The sequence below is a fragment of the Periplaneta americana genome, chromosome 12 (assembly GCF_040183065.1).
Source record: "Periplaneta americana isolate PAMFEO1 chromosome 12, P.americana_PAMFEO1_priV1, whole genome shotgun sequence".
Lineage (NCBI taxonomy): Eukaryota > Metazoa > Arthropoda > Insecta > Blattodea > Blattidae > Periplaneta > Periplaneta americana.
The window spans coordinates 68,534,448-68,559,732 of NC_091128.1; the positions used below are offsets into that span (position 1 = coordinate 68,534,448).

General features: G+C 34.7%; 1 protein-coding gene across 2 annotated transcripts in view; it reads left to right on the top strand.

The window, feature by feature from the left end:
- Positions 1 to 25,285, top strand: part of LOC138710531 (DNA (cytosine-5)-methyltransferase 1-like) — a 105,080-nt gene that overhangs the window by 49,417 nt on the left and 30,378 nt on the right. For both annotated transcript variants that reach the window (XM_069841496.1, XM_069841497.1), the window contains exons 13-19: positions 1,340 to 1,552; positions 4,830 to 4,904; positions 7,777 to 7,870; positions 13,955 to 14,092; positions 16,884 to 17,133; positions 21,334 to 21,524; positions 24,040 to 24,175. In XM_069841496.1, coding sequence (XP_069697597.1) covers positions 1,340 to 1,552; positions 4,830 to 4,904; positions 7,777 to 7,870; positions 13,955 to 14,092; positions 16,884 to 17,133; positions 21,334 to 21,524; positions 24,040 to 24,175 — 1,097 coding nt within the window. The remainder of the gene's footprint in view (positions 1 to 1,339; positions 1,553 to 4,829; positions 4,905 to 7,776; positions 7,871 to 13,954; positions 14,093 to 16,883; positions 17,134 to 21,333; positions 21,525 to 24,039; positions 24,176 to 25,285) is intronic.

Below are 25,285 nucleotides of genomic sequence, written 5' to 3' on the forward strand. Positions count from 1 at the left end.
TCTTCCTCGAACTCTTCTCCCATTCACTATTCCTTCCAGTGTGTCCTTCAGTAGGCAGTTTCTTCTGAGCCAGTGACCCAGCCAATTCCTTTTCCTCTTTCTGATCAGTTTCAGCATCTTTTTTTCATCACCCTCTCTTTCCAACATAGCTTCGTTTCTTATTCTGTCTGTTCACTTCACACGCACCATCCTTCTTCATATCCACATTTCAAATGCTTCTAGTCGCTTCTCTTCACTTTGACACATGGTAATCATAACTATTTCTGAAAATTTTCATTTACATGTCTACGCTTAATATATCGGTAACAGTTATGAATGTTATGCCTTATGACATGTTATAAATCATACATATTAGTTTACAGTGTTGGTACATGAAATATCTAAAAATTTCGGAATATGTATTATATGACTTTCTTGTGTTAAATTCTATCGTACCTGGTTTACATGTTTCGACCTTTTATGGGTCATCCTCAGAATTCAGTGATTCCGAAGTGATACAGTGTTAAAAGTTGTGTAATCAAGATGTATATATCTAAAAAGTATTAATATACAAGAAAAGGAACAAAGACAAGCTATAATAAAATTATGAATTAATCTGCAACTCATACTCTGCTAAATTGCCAGGAAAGTGCCCATGACACTGGTGGCATTCCCCCTTTGAATGGCAATAGAAATGTGCTGTCGAAAGAAATCTGCAGACTGAGGTTCCCCTGTGACATGCATAAGTTTTCTACTAATGTCCACAGATAACTCTTTGGCTGCTATGCACCAAGCTCCAATTGTTTCAACAACAAACACGAAACAAGATAATGGTCAATGAAGTACAGTAAAATCTCTCGTAACTAGTACCCAAGTAACCGCCAATACCAAAACAACGGCACTTTTGACTGGGCCAAAAAAGAAAGTTTAAATCTGCCACATTGCCACAGTCTGGGGTGTCAAGTTTTGCCGCATTAGGAAGTTCGGACAGACTTTCGTTTTCAGTGAATATTCGAACCTAAAATTAATGTAGCTATTATTTGTGTTGTGTGATGTGTTTGTATTATTTGTATTGTGTGATGTGTTTTAATAAGGAAAATCCACACAGTTTTTATGTTTATTCAGTTATGAATAAGTGATAGAGAAATAAGCTTCACATGGATGTAATTTTAACATTTAGCACCATGAAATAGGAACATTTTTTTTGTATATAACGGTATTTATTTAATTATCCTGCAAATCTCATATCTGGAACTAGTCTGGTCCTTTTGGTGCCGGTTAAGAGGGATTCTACTGAATTGTCATGTATTTATGGTCTAAAAGTTGCACACATTATCTGAAACTGCTGTTATTTATACAGTCGGGGTTGTGACACAGTTCTTGGAGAGACTTCCGATCCAGATGAACTTTTCGTAGTGGATCAGTGTGAAGATTTTGAATTATCAGCAGTCGTGAGGAAGGCTACAGTTACTCAGAAAGTTATACCCAGCAACTGGTCGCAACTTGGAGGCTTGGAATTACCTTCTGAAGTTGTTCCAAAGGATGATGGCAAAGAGTTCTTCTTTCAGAAACAGTAAGTTCTGTAATTACACCTGGTGTTCAATGTTGCAACATCTTTGTTTTTCATATGCATAAATATATTAACATACATTTCTTTTGAACATGTAAACACAGCAAACTTACGGTTATCTGGGTTAATAGAAACCTAAAAACTCATGGATAAACGAAAAATAAGGATAATCAGAAACACATACGAGGGTCATTTCATAAATAATACACAGGTTGGCAGAACTGTGAAGTGGATGACTCAACACCAATGAAAATTACATCAGTTGCAGTTGAAGGATTAAGGAAGAAGCACGTGTGTTCGTTTCATTCATAGCATACTCTGTGTTTAGGTAATGAGCACTAGAAATAGAGCCACTTCACAGTTCTACCAACCTGTGCATTGTTTATGTAATGAACCTCGTAATTGTCAGAAATTGACGCTCATTTGAAAGGCATCATACAGTAGAACCTCTATTTAACATTTTTCTGGGGATACGGAATAATTAGTCTTAAATGGGAGTTTATGCTAAATAGGGGTTAAAATGCTATTTTTGTTTAAAAATGTTTGAATACTTTTGCAAAAATGCAATGTATGTGCAAAAATCTGCAATAAGTAAATTATGGACAACACTGTACAATAAATGGAAAACATAGGGGGAAGCTGGATGGCAATAAGTCTTCATCTTGACATCTCAGATATCTTAGCATTTTGATTTTTTGGGAAAATTTTAGAACATGGATTGCACCTACCAAATTATGTCTTAAAATACTAAAAAGAGCAGATTTGTCTGCGCTTGTTGAATGCGCATCATTATATTTACGAAAAGGCACTTCTCAGTGCCAATAATTTATTTTGTGTGCACAAGGTTGGAATTTTGAAGTAAGAGGGAAAGGGTGCAATCCATGTTCTGGAGTTTATCCGATTTTTTTCCATTTTGCGAATTAAATTCACTTTTTCTGCGAGAAAGCGTTTTCCTCTTCATTGCCATTGTTTTCTAGTGATATGTACAATAACGGTGAAAATTCCATCTCTTCAATGGTGACACCACACTCCTCAATGAGCACAACAAAGACAAGAAGCAATTGTCATGGATGGCTGCTACATCTGTCATTGAATGTCATTGGTTTTCGCAAAGAGCGGGAATTAGCAGACTGTGTTCTGTTCTGCTGTGTATTATTCTACTTGTGATTGGTTCTCGCAAAGGGCGGGAATTAGCAGACTGCTTGTGTTCTGTTCTGCTGTGTATGTGTTATTCTGCTTGTGATTGGTTCTCGCAAGGGGAATTAGCGGACGAATAGGAATGCAGCTTCATGTACATGTGATGAGGGAGGGGGAGTTATATGGAGATGAGGCAGCAGCGTTGCTAAGTCATTGATTCTTAAAAAAATTTGTATTTTATGTGTTGAATCAAAATGCATTTATTTTTGTATTAGTTTAGATTTTGAAAAATCACTTAAAAACAATGCAAACAAGTAAAATTAAATCGAATATGAAAATACATTAATCATATGTAATAATTATTGGGACTATGAAATTTCAACATTAAATGCAGAAAACGTTAAATGGAGGTTGGCTAAAGCCTAAATCGGGGTTCTACTATATATATATATATAATTTACTCACATAATAGATGCCATCACATAATGGATGCACCTCAATTTTTGACAGTAATATGTAGGGCAAATGGGCAAACATACATAATTTTCAACTGGAATATGCGAGTTTTTAAGATAATTTACCAATGGTGAAAAAGAATATTTTCATCTTTTGTTTCAGTTTTTCTTAGCCATACACTTTCAGAGATATTAGCAGTGTTCTATACTTACACACTACAGTTACAGTGACATTGTGTACATTGAGATTTCCAAAATGTATTTTCCATAGAGTGCTTCATAATCGATATTATATGAATAATTTTTTTTTAATTATGTACTTTTGCAATGAATAACATGAATATCATATAAACATCACTAGTTTCTTATATCTTTAGTCTTCTCTTGTATTTCTCATGAATACGAGGTGTGTTCAAAAAATATCGAACCTTAATTTTTCCCGCGAAAACAAATGAAGCATGGGAGGCATCCTTCGATGGAGTTGTGTAGGTAACATTCATGCACAGACGTGAATTTTCCCGCCTGCAGAAAGCTTCAGTCACTGGCAGTCGGTCTATGAATGTGGAAGTGTAGTGAGCACCTGTCGGATTGTCAATTGACGAAACGACCTTTGCATCAAATTTGGCAAAAGCTTGGCGATACCCAAGTGGATACTATTCACAAGATCCAACAGGCTATCAGGAACAATGCCATGAGCATCTCACGGATAAAGGAATGATACAACCACTTCAAAGATGCCGCACATCAGTGGACAGCAAACTGCATCCCAGTAGGCCCTCAACAAGGCAAAAGACAATTTCATTGACCAAGTGTGGACTTTGGTCATGCAGAATCGTCGTATTACAGTCCGAGAACTTGCGAACAAGGTGGAGGTAAGCATTGGATTGGTACATTCAATTTTGACCTGACCTGTGAGCAGTAACAACTTGGTAACTCCATCATGATAATGCACTCGCCCATTCTTCACATCTGATTCAGATTTCCTTGACCAAATACAACATTTCTGTGGTTCATCAGCCTCCCTACTCCCCCGACATGGCTCTGTGTGATTTTTGGTTATTCCCCAAGTTGAAAATTCTGCTGAAAGAGATCCGATTTGAATCAAGAGAAGACATTATGTGGAACACAATGGCCCAGCTGAACATCATTCCAAAAGATGTGTACCAGAAGTGCTTCCAACATTGGCAGGACACTTTGAGAGAAGTTTGTGCATTACCAAGAGGATTACTTTGAAGAAGATTAGAGTAAATATATTGTGTATGAATAAATGTATTTTTGTCGACCAAAAGTTCGATATTTTTTTAACACACCTCTTTTGTGTATTTATTTAGCTTTGATCCTTAGTTCTATTAAAGTTCGTAAAATATAGTTTGTTACTGGGTTATTTCACTATTTTTCTTGGATAGTAGGCCTGAATAGGCAGTTCCATTTCATTCCAGTGTTACTGCTAACTGTTGTAATTGAATGTAATTGTGCAAATTATACAATTTGGTAATTTGCTGAATTTCTTTCAGAAGAGTTCCTGTTACATTAGTGTACTTATTAAAGGCTTCCTTTCGAAGATCAGAGGATTAGAGCCTATTATTAAAATTTGACAGTCCTGTACAACAGACTCTGAAAGGGGATATAGATAATTATTATCCTCCAGTTATAAATATCTGAATTCCAGATTTACCTCCTCTTTTCAGATATGACTGGATACATGCCCGATTTGAAGACTTGGCTACTGACCCACCTTGTCTTAAAGACGAGTTAAGATACAGGTTCGTACTTCTTGTTGCTGGTGTATTTCTTTCTTATAGTTTTGTGTGGATTTTTTATACAGTAGATTTTGTACTTCTGTGGACCAGTGGTTATGTAATGCTGCTGTACATTTTACATATAAGTAGTGCCACTTAGATATTACTGTTCATAAATTAAATATGAGTAACAAGCGATTTGGCTACAAATATGCTTGTGTGAACAATGTTAGCTTAAAAAAAACCTTGGGACTTACGTTGTATTTAGATTTACAAGATTTATATGAGCTCTTGCATGCTTTTCAAATACTGACAAAAACTTGGCTACTACTATTGGAACACTCTTTAATCACAATCATGTAGACTTAATTACATGTTATTGATAGAAGATGGCAGTACGGACGTGGACAAATTATTAGACTAAATATAATTACGTATTTGCATACATCTTTATTTGTTTTAAAACGGGATACAGTTACATAATGCATGATCTGTGATAACATTTATTCATATTAATATTTTGGATGCATTCCATTTTCCTTGGTGATCATGAGTATTTCAAGCTTTCTTGGCATGCTTTGTATAATATTTATGTGACACCAACCTTTAGTGGTAATGTTTAATTTTTTGAATTCCTTCTTAACAAAAGACGAGAGATTATCAGGTCTCTTTCCTGGCCAATTAATATTGTTTTGGTGTGGAAATCCTGAAGAAATTTCGAAACTATCTTTTCTACAGGGTGTTTAAAAAATACGGGGCATAATTTCAGGTATGTATTTCCCATATGTAGACAATCAAAATAGTTCATTACAACATGTGTCCGGAAATGCTTTATTTCCGAGTTATGGCCTTCACAACATTGAAATTCACCGGAACGTTTTTCTTTCCGCAGGTCGTTGCCGTCAAAGGAGACATTAAGAGGGCACTCTGACAGTTCATTCCGAGGCGAAGGTTACATTCAGTGTTGTGTAGGCGTTAGACTGTGCGACATGTATTCAAATCAAGAGCTGGCAGAGATACACTTCATGTACGGTAAGGCGGATGGCAATGCTGCGCTGGCTCGTTGTTTGTACCAGGAGAGGTACCCACAGCGACAATGTCCAGATCGGAAGACATTTGTACATGTCCATTACCGTCTGTGCGAGTATGGAAAATTTAACTCTCCTGGTTTGGGAAGGGGATGACCAAGATCTACAACTCCAGAAGTACAGGATGAGATTCTGGAGGCTGTGAACATGACTCCTTCTATCAGCACACGAAGGATAGCGTTGCAAGTCAATGTTCCTCATATGACTGTCTGGAGACTGTTGAAAGAATATCAATTGTATCCTTATCATTTGCAACGTGTACAGGCCCTGTCACCAGCAGATTACCCTGCACGAGTTAGGTTCTGTCAGTGGTTCTTGCAGCAGTGTGGTGTAAATCCGAACTTTCCTGTCTTAGTATTATTAAATTTACAGATGAAGCACAGTTCACACGAGATGGCATAACAAATTTCCACAATCAGCATGTATGGGCGTATGAAAACCCACGTGCAACTGTTCCATCTCATCACCAGGTGCGGTTCTCCCTCAACATGTGGGCCGGTATCATTGGTGATCGATTAGTTGGACCCCATGTACTTGTAAACAGACTTACGGGGCAGGCGTACACAAACTTCCTGGAAAACACCATACCTCATGTTTTAGAAGACACTCCACTGATCAATCGTCAACACATTCACTTCTTGCATGATGGCGCTCCTGCACACTTCAGTCGTACGGCTCGCCGGTACTTGGATCGAAGGTTTCCTGATCGATGGATAGGTAGAGGTGGCCCAATTGCTTGGCCTCCACGCTCACCTGATCTGAACCCTCTCGATTTCTACTTGTGGGGCCATTTAAAATCATTGGTTTATTCGTGTCCGGTGCCTGATTTGGAATCCCTTCGGAATCGAATTGTGGCATGTTCTGAGGACATACGCAATACTCCTGGAGTTTGGGATCGTGTTCGCAGGTCAATGAGACATCGATGTGAGGTCTGTATTCAAGCAGGAGGTGGACATTTTGAACATCTTCTATAATGACAACGACCTGCGGAAAGAAAAACGTTCCGGTGAATTTCAATGTTGTGAAGGCCATAACTCGGAAATGAAGCATTTCCAGACACATGTTGTAATGAACTATTTTGATTGTCTACATGTGGGAAATACATACCTGAAATTATGCCTCGTATTTTTTAAACACTCTGTATATGAAGCACCATCTTGTTTGAATACGTCATTATCAGTGATAGGAGCCTTCTCTGTCACAATATATTGAAATAGTAATAGGATCAGTGTTGTGAACATGATGTGCTAATTTACAAAACTATAGAAAGATAAACTTAAAAAAAAATGTTATATTGTATGTTTATTCTAATAATTCGTCCACATTTGTACAGACGCAGAAACATTTGTGACACCTGAATTTTCCAAGTTCCAGTTACAACATACTGCGCATGGAAAATTCAGGTGACCCAAATTTTGTTTCTGGGTCTGTATGTGTATAAGCACTACATTCTGAAATGCAGTGCCTACCACCACTACACGGCTGCTGATACACATTACGTATGTCACATTACTAGTAATTCATAATTATTTTACAATAATTCTTAAGGTGTGACTTGGATATATAAAATATTATGGTGTACTTTCAAATTTAGATTTATTTATTTAATACATTAGATTATTACTACATTAGACATTGTAAACTGAAAGAACAGAAGCTCGTGCTCGGGCACAGTTCAGCTTAGTTATACAAAATATTTTACAAAATTGAACAGTGTTCATTCAGCACAGTAACATTATTATTGAGTAAAATACAGATAGCATGTAATAACTGTATTTCAATATTTTAATTTGTTTTGTCTTCCTCAGATTCTGTGCCTCCTGTGAGCGGTTGTATCTTCAACAAAAATTTTTGAGACCAACTATTGGTGAAAAATTAGGAATTACTAATGAAAATCGAGAGGTAAGGTAACTTGTTCTCATGGTACTTCATTACTAATAAATTATTAGGCTTTAACACCTAGCCTAAATAGATTATAGCCTGAAATGGAAAAATTCTGGAAGGTGGCATTTTTTTTCTGTTTCCTGAACTTATTGGGAATAACTTCGTGACATAATTCGGAACCTCTTTTGGCTGCGTTATGAATAATATTAATTTTTTTTTTCAAGTTAAATCTTTTCATTTTCACCAGTAAATAGTGATCGGAATTTTTTGTGACTTGAAAGTATGGAAAGTGGTACCTTGAAATGTGAAAATTAGTATCTTCAAATGCGAAAATAGTTGACTTCAAAAATAGGAGAGTTGTCAGAAAATATTGTTAACATTATTTACAATTACCATTAAAATAGAGAGAAAATGCAATTTACAGTGGAATCCCTCATCTGGTACCCAGATATCCGACAATTCCAAACAATGACACTTTTGAATAAGGAAAATAAAAATTAAAATATGGTTGAACGTCTGTAAGTAAATTATAAATTGAAGCAGTGATTTACATTTTTTAATGAGGGACCTGAATCTACCACCACTAGATTACAAGTATTATCAATGTTCACACAATTGTTGAACAAGCTAAACAAAGAAACAGCCATCTAGATTGCCAGAAGCCGCCATTTTTAAAGTGAACAAGAACCTGTGATTGTTGCACAGGTTATATGCTATATAGATGCGCAGTGTATATATACTGAGATGACGATATCACAAAATGCTTATGTTATGTGCCTGTTTCGGGTGCACAAATGGCTATTACGTGAAGAATATGTATTTTCTTACCCACTTGACAAATGTCGGAACAGTTAATTCACGACCTCGGCCCCTTTCTGAGATAGCCAGTTAGTGATCTAAGTAGGTTTGGAAACAATAGTTGCAAGATGGCAGCATCTCTGCACGAGTGTACCAATTGTGTCTTTAAATAACCTATAAAATAGTTTAACCGCCAAATTTGGTTATTTGACACTTTGTCCCATATTTGCCAGATACAAGGGATTCTACTGTATTAACTTTATAGCTCACTCAATTGTTTTCAGAGTTCTAATGACCATCGATAAATACATTATCCTCATACTGAGATATTTCGAAATAAATAATAATAAAAAAAAATCAATTCCGTCAATGTTTTTCGATAATTGATTTTCACTCGATAGTAGTAGATTCAGGGCTAACATCCTGACGTTATAAATGATAATGTTGCAAATGAATTTTGTCCTTATTTTTAAGTTGATACTGTACAATATCTCCAAAACTAAGCATTGTAGAAAGAAATGTCTTGAATAAAAGTTGCTTGATATTATGGGGGAAAGTGAATGCCATTTGTCGTGTTTTATTTGGAGGACGTTGTGATGGTCATTTGAGGGTCAATTAAATTTTTTTTAATGGGAACCTACATTTTTTATGTTGTTTTCTCATTCCTCATGAAAAACTAAAAAGCACTTTGCAATTGTTCTTACACCAATGTAAATAACAACAAAAATTATGAATGACTGTGTACGAAGAGGGCAATGAATGGTTGGATCCATTCGAAACAGTTCAGCATAACAGTAGGCAAGGAGGCAATGAGACATTGTGTCTGTTGTTTTGTTTACTTTCCACGGTAGGATGGTTTCCTTGTATCTGTCGTTAGTGTACTTGCAGCCGCCTTTACCAATACCAGCCGTAAGGTACGCAGATAAGGCACGTTGTCTTTGCAGTATAACATTTTAAGCGTACACTCGGTATATATATATATATATATATATATATATATATATATATATATATATCTATGAGGCCTCACCATCCTCATTGAATAATCAAGACTATATGTAGTCAACATGTAGATACCTATTATTGGAGAAAAATTCGTTCTGGCACCGGGAATCGAACCCAGGACCTCTCAGCTTTGTCCACTGAGTGCTCTTTCTATCTGAGCTATCCAAAACCTGATTGATGCCGGCCAAACTGTCCTCCTTTGTATCATCTATGGTCTACTATCTGAATTTTTAGACATATAAGTCATATATGTAGGAGTGCATATTTAAATGAGCTTATTTTGTGTAATTACATTTTTCTAATTTCTGCTTGGGTGGAAGAAAAGCTTTAACACTGGCAGATAAAATATATTATTATTATTATTATTATTATTATTATTATTATTATTATTATTATTATTATTGTCATCATTATTAATGTTAATGTGCATCAATAAATACATTCTCCTCACACTGTAGAACTTAGAAATAAAAATTAAGAAAAAGAAACTCGAAACATTCAATTTCGCGAACGTTTTTCGTAAATTTGGCCCAATTCGCGAAGTTTTTACTGTAAATCCCAAATTCCTGGTTTGTCGCGAGTTCAGAAACATTTGGACAAGTTCAAATATTGTTTATTTCTCCCTCAAGATTTCAGGTTTTGTGTGTATGTGTGTGTTTTTTTTCTCTAAAACAAACTCAGTCCATTTAACCATTTTTATGATTTATACATATATGATGATGTTTGAGCCCTCTATATTATTTTAAGCGTGATTTCTTCCAAAAGTCACTAATCCTGTTATTGTGCATGTCACCATGTCACTTGAAAACTCGCTTAGTTCCTAGACCAGTAGATACAAAAACTAGCCCAGTCCTTTCAGAAAAATGGACTAATGTGTTTTGGGATCACACTATGTGTGTGTGTGTGTGTGTGTGTGTTTGTATATATATATATATATATATAAATTCTTAAACTTCGTAGTCGCAATTATTCCAATCTCTATCAATAAAGTATGATTTGACCCCATTAACAGTCACATTGAGAATTAAAATAGGTAACATACTTTCATATCAACTCAAGTCAATCATTTAGCAAAGAGATTATTTCTTATTTTTCTTTGTATTGTGAACAGTGAGTTCGTCTTCTTCTTGATAACATTTTCTGGGTGTTGACTGCTAATTTGTCACTGCTCATGGCTCTATATAAAGTACCATCTTAAAAGATGAGCAAGACCGAGGATATCTGGATCGTGAGGCAATAGCTCGGAAAAGGCTGTTATAATAGGAAAGTCATTTTGAATGCCTGAAGATATTAAAAAAGCAGAACCTAGGACAATTTGTGTTTATGTAAAAGCTTAAATCTTTCTTAGGAATTTTAAAATAGGATATGTTACAAAAGTTGTTTTAGGATGCAGACAAATCAAAACCTGTACAACTCTTTTAAATTTCTTTTCCACTACCATCATTACTACTACCGTCCACACCTGTGGAGTAACGGCTAGCGCGTCTGGCCACGAAACCAGGTGGCCCAGGTTCGATTCCCGGTCGGGGCAAGTTACCTGGTTGAGGTTTTTTCCGAGGTTTTCCCTCAATCCAATATGAGCAAATGCTGGGTAACTTTAGGTGCTGGACCCCGGACTCATTTCACCAGCATTATCACCATCTCATTCAGACGCTAAATAACCTGAGATGTCATAAAATAACCTCTTAAAAAATTACTGTTACCATTGCTACTGCTATTGCTATTATAGGTAATTAAATGAGCTGAAAATGCAGAACTACCCATTTCTTTTGTTTGCACAACTACCCATTTCTTTTGTCTCCAGAACCGACTGTACTTTCTTTCATCTGTAGAACTGCTTGTTCCTTTTGTCTGAAAACTGCCCGTCTTCTTTCTTTTGTCTTCAGAACTGCCTGTTTCTTTTGTCGGTAGAACTGCCTGTTGCTTCTTTCTTTTGTCTGTACAACTGCCTATTCTTTCTTTTATCTTTAGAACCTCTTATTTCTTTCGTCTGCAGACTCATCTTTTCTTTCTTTTGTTTGCAGAATTATCAGTTTCTTTTGTCTGCAGAACCGCCTGTTTTTTCTTCTGTTTTCTCTTTCTTCCTCTCCCTCCCTCTCTCTATCCCTCTCCCTCTTCCCATCTCTCCCCCTTCCCCTGCGCCTTCCCCAGCTTCCCTTCTCTGTTTACTCTCTCTCTCTCTCTCTCTCTCTCTCTCTCTCTCAAGTTTATCATATATTTTACCCAAAACCAGAATTTTTACTTTTTCCATGGCCAAGCACATATCAGAGCACATCAGATCATTGTGATCTATGCCTTGTTGTTTAAATTCTAATTATATCGTGTTTTGAATCAACATACCCTTCTTACCCCATTTAACTGCATAATACTTCTCTTCAATTTCACCATTGGTAGTCCTCTATCAGATCCTCATTTTTGCTAACATTATTTGAGGCGGGTTCTGGAATAGGGACACATAGGCTTATGTGCCCTTCTTCTAAAGATTGCATTAATTGACCACTTGAGTTCATAGAAATATACCTACCACTTTTCGTTTCTTGACTTTGCAACAGCGGGGCAGGAGAGCTGTTTATGCAATGATGCTAGGGATCAGGATCGAGCGTCTTGTGTGCATTGACAATTCACTTCTCACAGGTATATCATTCAGTCCATATGCCGTTGTGCAGTTGGTTCGACCGTTTACAGATTGAGGCTTATAGAGCATGTGCTTATTGGTGGTAGTGTTTTATGTGTAACAGTTTAAAAACTTATCTTGTAATTATATTATTATTAAATAATGAAAGATACTTGGAGTAATTCTGTTCTGTTATTGCTTCATGGAAACTCTTACTTCTATTGTTTCATGGAAACTCGTACAAAAAAGAATGCTAATTCAGTGGCATCATTTTTATATGACTGCCTTTAAATAAACCTTAAAAAATTTCCTAACGTGGAAACTGTCATAATGATGTCTGATGCCGCAGGAGGACAAAATAGAAATTCGACGCTCCTGAAGTTTTCTGCTTGGTTTGCTAAGATATATCAGGTTGAAATAATCTATATTTTTCCTGTTCGTGACCATTCATTTACATAATGTGACAAAAACTTTGGACTCGTGAGATCTGTTATGAAAAAGAAAGAAACCATTGGAACTGCAAAACTGTGGTTGAAAGCTATAGCAACATGCAGAAAACATCCTAGTAACTTTGAGGTTGTAATGGATCGTAGCCTACTATTATAAAAGAGTGGGATACAGCTTTAACGCCCTATTTCACGAAAACACCTTCATCTTCTAGATGCAAATTTACGATTATGAAGTATGTTATAGTGAAGTGGATGGTTCTTTTCTGTGCTCCGAAAATTACAACCCCTTATGGATTTCCTTCAACTATTTCATCAGACTGTATAGAAATAGGTGTAATCATATCAAACCTACGATTGTTTCATTTCCAACAATCAGCCAAGCCAAGGTTGATGACATATGATTTCTATTTAATTACTTAAACGAGGACGACGTGAACTGGCTAGAATTTGTCCTCGAAGAATCTCATAACATATAGAAAAACAAAGTATGTATGATCTAATGCCTACTCACTTCACTTTACGTGATTAGGGTTCCGCATATGGATGGCAGGACTGTGACACATTTTCTAGTTGTACACCTCTTAGTACTATGCCTATGCATAGACAATAAAAGTTTTGTAAAATAAGTTGATTAATGAGTTTTTGTTATTATTATTGCTATACTATTCATTGAAATACAATGAGATTGTGAATATTTTTTTATGTTAATAATTTTTTCTGTATGAAATTATTTTGTAAGTAGTTTTATCTTTGTTTATTCTTTCGTTTTCATCACTCCTTAAGTTTATTTAAAGCAAATAAAAATATCTTTGGAAAAAAGGCACGTAAATCGTACCTACTGTACTTACTATTGTGAGAAAATATCGGTAGGTTTACAAATGTAATATATACATATTAACAAACGATGAATTTATAAAATATAAGGAACTAAATCAAAATTGTGTTTGAAATGCATACTGCTAACACAATACCTTTGCAGGTCATTTTCTCAAAATGCACTTTATGGGTATGTGCCTTTCTTCCAGAACTGACCTCATTTAATGTCTACTCTGTATGTATAAGCTTTGTGATTTTGTGCATTTTTCGAGGGAGCCAAATAATACTTAATTTGCCTAACTGTGTGAGTGATGAACCAGCTTCCTAATGTACCAGTATGATAACACAGTGGACACTTCCTGTTGATAACATGATTTCACTTCATTATGTGGAAATTAATCTCTTACATTTTGTTTTTAGGTGCTTTATGGAGTTGTTTGGTTGAAGGGAGAAGAGTATCGTGTTGGTACCTCTGTTTTCTTACAACCTGGATCTTTAAAGTTAAAGAAACTATTCTTTCCCTCTACGAATAAAAGGGATAAAATCAAAGATGAAAAGGTTTGTGTATAAAGACTAATAGTTTAGTAGAACATTACGAGAAGTGTTTATAAGTTGAATCTTAGAGTCAGTACACTTTGATTAATGGATTTTGAGAAACAGATAAAAAAAGTGGTTTAATCCAGAACACATTGAGAATGGTGTGATATGTTCTAGGTGTGTGTCTATTTTTAACTAGTTTTACACAATGTATACCAATTATTATCAGTATCAAGACACAGCTATTCTCTGCTGATTGTCATTGTATACTGTGTAAACGAAAGATGACGAAGTTTTAGATGATATTTAGAATTGAATGAATGGAAGTGAAGGTGTTCTCAAGTGTGTAATTAATAGAATTAAGATAAGACTGAGATTGAGAAAATGTGCAGACGAACTGGTGATGAAATGCAACATGTTTCATGCATTTTTTATGCTCTCATCTTTTAAGAGGATTATCACTGGGTTATATTAGAAATTTGTTACACATTGTGAAATATTGAAGGAAGATTTTAAAGGTTTAGACTGAAAAAGGAGGAATTTGTTTCTGCAGTTTTAGAATAAATCACCAGTATACTTTCAATATTTATTACTTTGTCACTTTTAAATGACAATTTTCATAAATACAAAAAATAATACCTATTAGAAATGATTACAATATATGTACAATTATTTTATGTAAATTTGCTGATAAATAATTATCATATATGCTTACTTAGACCATATAGTGTATTGAGCTAGATTTATATGCAGTAGAGCATCGATTATCCGAAACAATTGGGGCTGGGGGAGGAGGGGGTGTTCGATAACTGATTTTTCGGATAACCAATCATTTACGAAAACAAATTGTACCGGTGTCATAGGAGCAGAATGAAACAAAGAAACACTGATATTAAACACAAAACTGTACATACAGTATATATTTTGTATTACACTTCTTACAAATAACACAGAGAACTGACTAGCCTAGTTTGACAAGTTCAAAATGGTCAAGAAAGTAGGCTTACAGTTTAGGAAAAGAAGTGCAAATATATATATATATATATATATATATATATATTGCTTCAGAGCTGAGACTCGTTTTTTTGCTGCTAAATCTCCAAACAGCTCTAGCGAAACTTCTACATGGCGCGTGCACAAATTTGAATTTGCTGGCTGGAACGCTTCCGGGTAACTGATGTTTCGGTTGATCGGTATTCAGATAATCATTGCTCTACTATACTAAAAGTTAATGTTATTTTTTTTACTCACTATAGTTCATAAATATACAAACCATATTTCCACCCCTTTCAAATATCATTATTGTTGTTCATTGTTTTGCTTGTGTATCACTGTCATTTACAAGTCATCGCATGGTTCAGCCTCTGAATCTAGTACCTAGTGACGTTGGCTCCTAACTAGGGGGTTTCGGATTTGATTGTCAACTCTGTCAAAGAATTTTTTCCTTGATTAGGGATTGTCATATACTGTGTAAACGAATTGTTTATGTTAGATTTAGACTGTGTATTAGGAGGAGACAGGCACATCCTACCAAAAATCCGATGTGAATATCACCTTAAGGGATCACCGAGGGTTGCTTACTACTATCCATCACTTCAGTCTTTGTGACTCAGTTCTCTATTGTTAGAAAATTTAAAATAGATAAATTGGTTTTGAAACTCTGGCTGTAGAAACAATTGAGCTAAGATACCCACATAAGCAGTGGATCTCTTCTATCACACTCAAAAGGAGCAGGAACTGAGGAACATGTTCTCTTTTTTATTTTGCCATTCTGTAGGAGAGTATATAACACGTGTAGATTAAATAAATAAAAAAATGCTATCATATTATCAGATTCTAGTTCACATGCAAGCTATAATTTCACAACAGTCTACAAAAGGGGCTAAAATTTAAAATAGTAAGAAAATGATCTATTACCTAACTAAACTACAAAATAAATTAGTTTATAACAGATTCTTTACTATTATGATATAAAGGGAAGTAAAAGAGTGGACTTTTTGGCTAAAAAAAGGCACTGAAATTCTACAACCATCTAATAACGGATTTTATTTTATTCTTTTTTTTTAAAAAAAAAAAAAAAAAAAAAAAAAAAAAAAAAAAAAAAAAGTAAATTCAGATCTGCAGATCTGCCCAAAAACAACAAAATTCGAATGGAGCAAAAGATAAAACCTGGGAAATAGTATTGACTAAACCTGAGTAATCCCCCAAGGGCCACGTAAATCTGCTGTTGCGGTGTTCAGGTTGATAACAGGTCATGATTGTTTGACAAGCCACCTGCACAGGTTAGGAATTTCCCATCCATCTTTGTATTATGTGATGTAAATGAAGAGAACACATCAAAAGGTGCACAGCATGTGCTATAAGAGAATGGCATCTATTTTTATGCAAGACTGTGAATAACTTCATTGTCAAGTACCTAGGTATTGGACCAACAACAAATATTGTTATATTTCGAATTCTTGTGACCCAGACCTAGAAGCCTTTCTAACAGACACCTCATCCACTCTAATACACTTGGTGCCTTTGGTTACTTTTAGTACATACAAATCTGGGCTCTAATAATGTATAAATAAAATCAAATGTCTTACTTTTAGGAATATAATGTCTGCTTTTCGTTTGTGATTTAGAAAAAGAAAGTTAATTTCATTGGCGTGTATATTAAATGACTTCATCTACATATTCTATCTTTGAAATAATAGTTCAAGAACAGTAACATAATTCGCATTTTGTTGAAGGAACTGAATTGTTACGAAACACACAAAGTTATTATTATAAAATACATATTATGTTCATGGAAGTAATTTTTTTTAAGGTAAATGAGGACATTTATCCAGAGTTCTACCGCAAGTCATCAGATCATGTAAAAGGATCCAACATGGAGACACCCGAGCCTTTCTGTATTGGCCATATTGTGACTATTTTTACAAAAACTAATGACGAACTTGTTGCTTCTCGAGACATTTGGATTCGTGTCAAGAAATTCTACCGACCAGAAAACACACATAGAGGCCCTTCCCTACGGCAGCAAGTGGATCTAAACATGCTCTATTGGAGTGATGAAGGTATGTAGTACTGCAGTAAATACAAGGTTGCTTCGAAAGTAGTGTCTCCAATTTCTTTCTCCTATTGGAACTAGAAAGATTAAATTTACGTATGTCATAGTTCAGGCTTCGCAAATAATGTTATTTTTATGTAAAATACATCTTTGCCTGCAACTTATTCTAGAGTGACAGAACATTAAATCCAGTCTGACATAAATCATACAAATCTAAGAACATGAAATCCAGTCTGACGTAAATCATACAAATCTAAGACCCCTAGTAATACACAATAACTAAACAATGTAGAGCAATGAAACTAGTGTTGTTCAGTAGAGCCTGGATTTTATGTAACATAAATATGTACCTAAAAATGATAAAATATGTAGATAAATACGTAACTTAAAATCTAAACTTTATTAGATGTATTTTTGCACACTTATAAGAAAATAGAAGTGAAAAAATTGCAGTTGCAAATGTGATTCATCCTCATTTAATTATTGTTTGGAGGCGCAATTAATAATTAATTATATTTTTCCATATTTTCTGCAGTCATCGATTGCCTTCTGTCTATTAGAATGTTCTTGTAAATGGAAAACAACCTCTCAACTTCACACGCAGTAACTGGCATGTATTTCAGATAAGGAATCATACTCAGAACAATGTTCTCAAGGAGCTGTACACACTTATCTTTAAGTATTTTGCATATAGTGGAAAAAGTTGTATATCATGAGTTCTTTTTCAGTATATCATTAAATTTTACTGAAACACACTCAGTGATTACTTCCGGTACAACACTCAGTTTATTGGTTGCATCTTCCACGATCAACATAGATTCGTGAAGGGCCAGTCCAGAAATTTCCAGCTTTTTAATGATGTTCGAAATTCAACTGAAGTGACTTGTGATGTATGCTATTGATGAAGCTACCTTCGAATCTTGAAAGGCAGTCATGGATTCACGCACAGATGATGCACTTTCAGGAGAAAATGTTTCCACCACAGACCTTGCTGCCTCGAAATGTTTGTAAAAGAAGTTTACAGCTTCTGTCCACGTTCTCCATCTAGTAATCACAGGTTGTGGAGATAAAGATACATCTAGTAACAGTTTGTTGTAGCACTGCATGCAATGGAGAGATTTATGGAAAACTTCTTTTGTTGCTGATATTAAACCATTCACTTCAGGAAATTTATGTGTTATGGTCTCAGCCACCTGGTGTAGTCCATGTACCAAACACGTGAAATGAACCATACTGGGTAAAACACAGACAGGACACCCACAGCTTTTAGGATATAGGATGCAGCATCTGAGTAGAGCACCAGCACCTTTTCTTCGTTAATCCCTAACTCCTTAAATCCGTTTTTGATGAAACTGTAGACGATTTATTTGTTCTATTGGTTTGCAGTGAATTAAATAAGGCTTGGATGGAGTCTCTGGATCCAATTTACCTGCGACGAGATTTGTGATAAAATGATCCAAGGCATTGGTTGTATCGTCAATGGCAACCCATACATAGAAATCACTAAGTTCAACTTTAATCGTTTCCATTGTGTTAGTGTAGCAGAAGTTCAAATAATTTTTTCAGTGTGTTTGATTTGTCCGGAATATTGAAATTGCACTATTTGCATAGGAATTCTTGAAATGGCACTCTAAGTGGCACCAGGATATGTTTGCAGCAATCATTGCCATGCACAAATCTTTATTAAATTTACTGCTAGAAGACGAAGAAGATTCCAGCACCACTTATGTAAGAAGAACTTGTTTTTGCAAAGGAGCACGTTTTTTATTTCTCATTTGAAGTTCAGTTTTTAAATGCTGTTCTAAGTGGACTTCATGGACCACCCATTGCGTTTATCACACACTTTGAAGAGCATGATTTTATCATCACTAATAAAGGCCTCAATTGAAATCCAATCTTTAACTTGGATGCGAATGGTGCCATAGCAGTAGATAGCTAGCTGTATTACCTGATGTCAGAATAAGCTTCTCAAGAAAACTGAAAGAAGTACTGTTTTCTTTCAGAACAACTGATTGGGGGTGTTTGTGCCAAACACTCATATCCACATGGTAATTTTCACTGTGCCTTTCATAGCTGTAGCATTAGAATGAGTCAGTGACCCACCCTTCGCATTGGTATTTGTTTCTACTTCTGTTACTTCGTAAGGGATATACAAACTCTTAGCATGGCAAAGGGGTGTCCATTTTTTGATAATACATTATTATTTTCAGTTATTAAATTATTTTTATGAACTGGAGACAAAGGGACAAGCTTCATAAACAATTTTCAGACTTTTCTATATTTACATATTTGTTTCTTATTAAATCGTGCACAGTTGTAACTTCAGTCTCGTATTCTGATGCTAAATGAACTACACTTTCTTTTCCCAAATCACTCGGTTACTTGCACTTTTTTTGTAGCACAACACGTTTTCTTTTGACACCTGTGAAAGACATTTTGCTTAGAAGTTATACAGTATGGCCACTCGAACAGTAGACCATACTGTGTAAGAATAAAGGCTTGTAATAATACTCTAAAAATGCGTATTAATATAATTTACAATACATATTTAATATATTTTTTTTTTTTGCAGAAAAAAAAAATAGAGCCAGAGAAAGGCAGTCAGATTAACTGCCAATCAATTAATAAGATGATGGATAATCGGGGTTCTACTATATAACTTATGAATTAAGTTGAGGGAAAATTAGTGAAAAAAATGTGTATTTTTTCAATATATACAATATCCTTAAAAATATGTAATATATGCCTAAATATTTATTATGCATCAAAATAAGTAAAAAATATGTAACTTTTAAAACTTTTGAATAATGATCCCTCGGTGTGATTCACCGACATTGTAGCTTTTCTGAAAGCTACATATATAGGAACAGAATATGTAATTACAGGAAATCTGGGCTTTATTGTTCAGTAGGGCTAGGATGAAAGTTTAGTGTATGGCAGAAGCAATTGGTTGAATGCCCTCAAGTGCTTGCTGGAGGCCGTGCATATATATAGTTTAAAAATGGCACATTTCCGCATGCAGTGCACAGCAACGGAAAGTGCTGGATCGACTGGACATGCTTCAAACAGTTTCTTTCATAGAGTTATGTAAGATTAGCAAGCAAAACCTTTCGGACATTACTTAAACTTAGTGTAAAAGTAGAAAACTTTTTAGTGAAAATTCAAAAGTGTCCTGTAAGAAAGAAAACAAGCAGCCACTCTCAGGGGCAGAGAAAACCAGGCTTTGGAGGCAGCATTGCAAAGATGCCATGCACAATGTAAACGTGGGCTCTAATGCACTGCTGCCCTGCCTGTTTGCTCCTGCACTGGCGAAAATGCTTGAAATCTAATCTTAAGTGACGCATCAAAGCTCCTGAACCACTGGTCAAGTGACATAGAGTGACCAACAGTGACATAAATCTGTAAAATGTTCTGTGGTCCCTGTGAACACAAAATGATCTTTACCAGTCCTGTTAAAACATATTTTATGTAGCAGCGGCTATGTCTCTAACATTGTCATGCTACCTTTTTTAAAAGCCACTTTCTTTGGGAGGGAAGTATAGCTGGTGCTTAATTTGCAGTATTTGAAATATCATAATACGTTAATCGAATGTATTAGCAAAATTTGAGTGACGATCTTTCAGTGGCCCATGCACTGTTCCTAACATTTGAGTCTAGATATCTCTGGCATCTGACTGATATAGAAGACAAAGATGTCTGACAGTAAATGCAAGAACAGAGTGAAAATTCACGCAATACCAATTAGTATCAAAGATTTCGTGATTTCTCAGTCCTGTGTATGCCTTGACACAAAAGATTTCGTGTAGTTGGCTTAGGCCAAAAAATACGTGTGAAGAAGTGAGTGTTTATTTAGAAATTCTTTTATTCACTTCTACTCGATTCCACAAATTTTGATATGGAGAAAGTTTGGTCCATTGCTAAAATGGAAAAGACGGGGGGGGGGGGGGGGAAGAAAAAAGAAAAGAAAGAAAGATAAATGAGAACCTCCTAAAAGCTGAACAGTATGAGTATTTTCCCAGATGTGTCCATCATTGAATAGCATCAATATATCGAAGGTAGAGTACATCTTTGAAAATGTTGATGATAATTATTAAAATATTTCTTTATTTTTACAATGAAAATGTAGTGTTTCATTTTTAAGTATATAAATTCGAGGATCTAACTCTAGTTTAATTATAAATCTTGTATTTTCTTTCCTTTCTTTCAGAATGTGTGGTTAACTTCGGTGAAGTGGCAGGAAAATGCTATGTTGTATACAGTGAGAACTTGGACATTCCGGTTTCTGAGTGGACAAATGCAGGCCCCAACAGATTTTATTTCTCTCAATCATATAATTGCACAAAACAAGTGTTTGAAGAACCATCAACCTATGCTGCTGCCATCGGAATGCAAGGAAAGGTGAGATTTCTTAAATACACAAACTTTGAAACTTCTTTGACAAACTAATCAAATTTCACGCTCTAATATAACATAACACTAATCTGTTGTTGGCAGAAATTTGATAAACATTAGGTTGCGTGTTTTAATTAACAAGTATCGAAAAGACATACTATAATTTGAATTTTATTGTCTTGTATATTGGACGAAATATTACTATTACCCCTTAAGCAGTAAGTTAAGCAATGTTGTGTATACGAAGCTGTATTTCTTATGTCTGCTGAAAGGCTAAATGCTGGACTCTCCCCTTCGTTGCTGGTATATGTTTATGGTCTGTAATTGAAAGAAAAATTAGTTTCTATTGTAATTTTTTGTCATATGAAGCTCAGTTTACAGGAAGATGCTGTGCATCCTTGATGTATTACAACACTGGTATCAGATGGTATGTTTTGATGCTCAAGTTGAGTTTTAAAGTATTGGTGGTTCATTTTGACATTTTGTACCAAAACATTGGAGTGCAAGAAGACTAATGGCTTCATTGCCAAACATCTAGGTATAGGACACATAAGTACACACACATTTTGTACACCCTTTCTTGTGCTTGTCTAGATCTCGAATTTTTAAGCAAATGCCTATTTAGTTCTTGAAGGGGACATGAGAAGTAATTATATATATTTGTGATTGATGAAAAATTTGATGTACTGAAATATTTTATAATGCTTAAAGTGTCCTAAAATAGTGGTTGTTTTTTTTTTCTTTTTCTTAATTTTTGCCTGCACACAGCGTAGTTTTTTTTAAGTCGTATATCTGTTTGTGAGATTATGGGTGCTCCAATAACAACACTGAAAAAACATGAGCCATTTTACAGCTGGCCACTAATAATGAATTGATGAGTCTGTCATTGAATGACATGCTGCTGATAATAACTTAATAAAATTCGTTTTGAATGTTAGTCTCGTTTTCTTCACAGACAAGTGGCATTCTTTTGTAACTTGTGATAGAAGAACAACCTGTTGACAATACAGCATGCTTTTCATCTGCGAAGAAATGTTTGAAAAATGCTACATTGAAAAGATATCTTGTGTAGACTACATTAAGGCAAATTTTTAATGCTTGCCCTCAGCAATAGCGAAGCTGGAATGCAAAGGGAAGATCTGTGTCTGAGCATGTGTCAGTGGTACAAGATGCCATGGTGAAAATGAATATTAATAAGGGAGAAGATGGGTGCAAGATAAAGTTCAAGTGGAAGAGTGTGATGGAAAAGAGTTCTTGAGGTACTGTACTGGATTATGTTGCAAATGTTTGGGCAAAGGAAGGTGAAGGAATTCCAAAAGAAGAGATATGAAAAATGCAACAAAATTTTAATTTGCTCCAATTATATAAGTGTTGGTAGAAAATCATTTTCAGCTTTTAAAATGATTTTAATAGACTACAGGCACAACCTAATTGTAGAAAATCTGGAAAAAACTTGGTAATTTACTGTGCTGCTATTCATGAATAAAATGTGACCTGATGCTCAAATAATACATAATGTAAGATATAACAAATTTTCTAAGCATAATAATTGTTCAGTGTTTTTGTCACGCATAATATTTAATACTCGCTAATTTGTATTTTTACATTATTGTGAGTAGTTAGAAACATATTAAATGCATGAAAACCTATTTTTAGCTATATGAAGTTGTATTTTAAGTGCCTAAAACTGTATTTCAGTGCGTAAACATCTGAGGTCTACTAATATCGCACAGTTATGATATTCCAGCACTATATTTAATACACACATGAACACTATTTTAAAGTAAAAGTAAAAATATTTTAAATTACAAAATACCAGTACATACCTTCATTAACACAATAGAAAAAAGAATCAAAATGACGCTCTTTAGCCAAAAGAGTCTTCAGTCATCACCCCATTGCTACATGTTTTACGTTTTTTATACTAGTATAGAGAGAGTGAGAGTAATGTAATTATATAACTCATCTGTTTCTAATTTTGATCAAGTATGGAGTTACGTGTATGCATTATGTAATTCATTTATGTACCACTGCCGACATGGTTCATGAGCTACCTAATCCAATCCCTGGAGCATATATACATCCTCTATCATCTTGTTTTTGGGCATCCAATTGATATGCGTTTCATAGGTTGATAGTTCGATATTTGTTTATATCAATATTATAGTCTGCTATTGCTGTAGATAATCTTTGCATTCATTTCTGTTTATGTACCGTATTTACCTGAATTTAAGACGCAATTTTTACACTATATTAAAACTGACAAATTATGCCTGAGCCTTAAAATCGTGTACAAGTGTTCAAGCGATAAATGCAGGTCTATGTAAATAAACATTAACTTAAAACTGAAGTTGTGACTTATATTTGGGTAAATTTGTATCTTAACTTTTGCTTCATACTTATTTATCTTGTGTGTGTGTGCATGCGTGCGCATGTGCACTGATCAAAATGTATATAATTGTCTTTGCTGTTCTTCTTACTAACTACATTATATATTGCAATTTTCTGTTCCAAATTCTAGGGCAAAGGCAAAGGTAAAGGAAAGGGCAGCAAGTCACTCTTGGAAAAAGGTGAAAAGAAAAAGGAGTTAAAAATTGAAGGCTGGCCCAATGTTATCAGAAAATTGAAATCTCTCGATGTTTTTGCTGGATGCGGAGGTATGTATATAAAATATTTGATATTTTTAATTGATCTTATATTTTGTTCTTTGGGTGAATGACGAACAATCAAGTACTCGACATTAGTGTAAAAAAAATATTCTTATATCCTAGATCATAGTATAACAGATCACTCACGCTTATAGTTTCGTTAGCAGCAATATGAGTAGTTCCATAAATCAATAACAGGTGACGCGATCATGAAAACAGCCACAATATTCACGGACATGTCTGTCGATTGCAATTATGTTTATTGAGACAATCGATATAATTACAATCATGAATCGACAGACCTTGCTGGTCTCGCAAGCTGCAAGGAATCAGACTGGCTGAAGCTATTTATAGTTGTCACGTGTTTTCAAAAGATAAGATAAAATTTCTTCTTCATAATGTGGCCTATGTATAGAATTAAGAATAAATTATGCATCCCGCTGTAGGCCGAAACTAGGGATGAGATAGTTCTGGTGATTTTGGAAGTGAAAATCGTTGAATTTATAATGGATTCTTCCATTCTGTTAAGTGATCGGCATTGGAAGAAAGCTTTATGTTTATAATTACATGTGGTATATTTTAAAATGCTTCCTTCATTGATAAACGGCCAAAACGACGAACTTATTAAAATATAGATTTAAACTAGGACGATAAAATTATGTTATATTGTAATTGTAATTCCAAAATATGCAATACTATGTACTTTGTTTAGGGCAGGGGTGTTCAAACTTTATTTGTAAGACCAGTAACTTCAAGGATGATCGATTGTGGGTTGTAAAGATAATTTTTCGAAATAAAAACAAAATTACATGTACTTGGTTTGCATCTACGTATTAGCATTGCAATTGGATATACTTCCAATGGCAGTGATATATAATATAGAATAAAATTACAATAATTACAGCAATAAAAATAAACATAAAATTAAGTGTAATTATAAATGAAAATCTAGGAGTATAAATAAAGATGAATTATAAATAACACAAAGGCCTATTATAATTATCATTTCATGCCAAACCAACGAAACTTATTAAAGAATTATTCAACCTGACCACCTTGGATTGTAATGAAACTTTCAGGAATCATTCTCCCCAAAGATCTAAATTAAAGTATATTTTT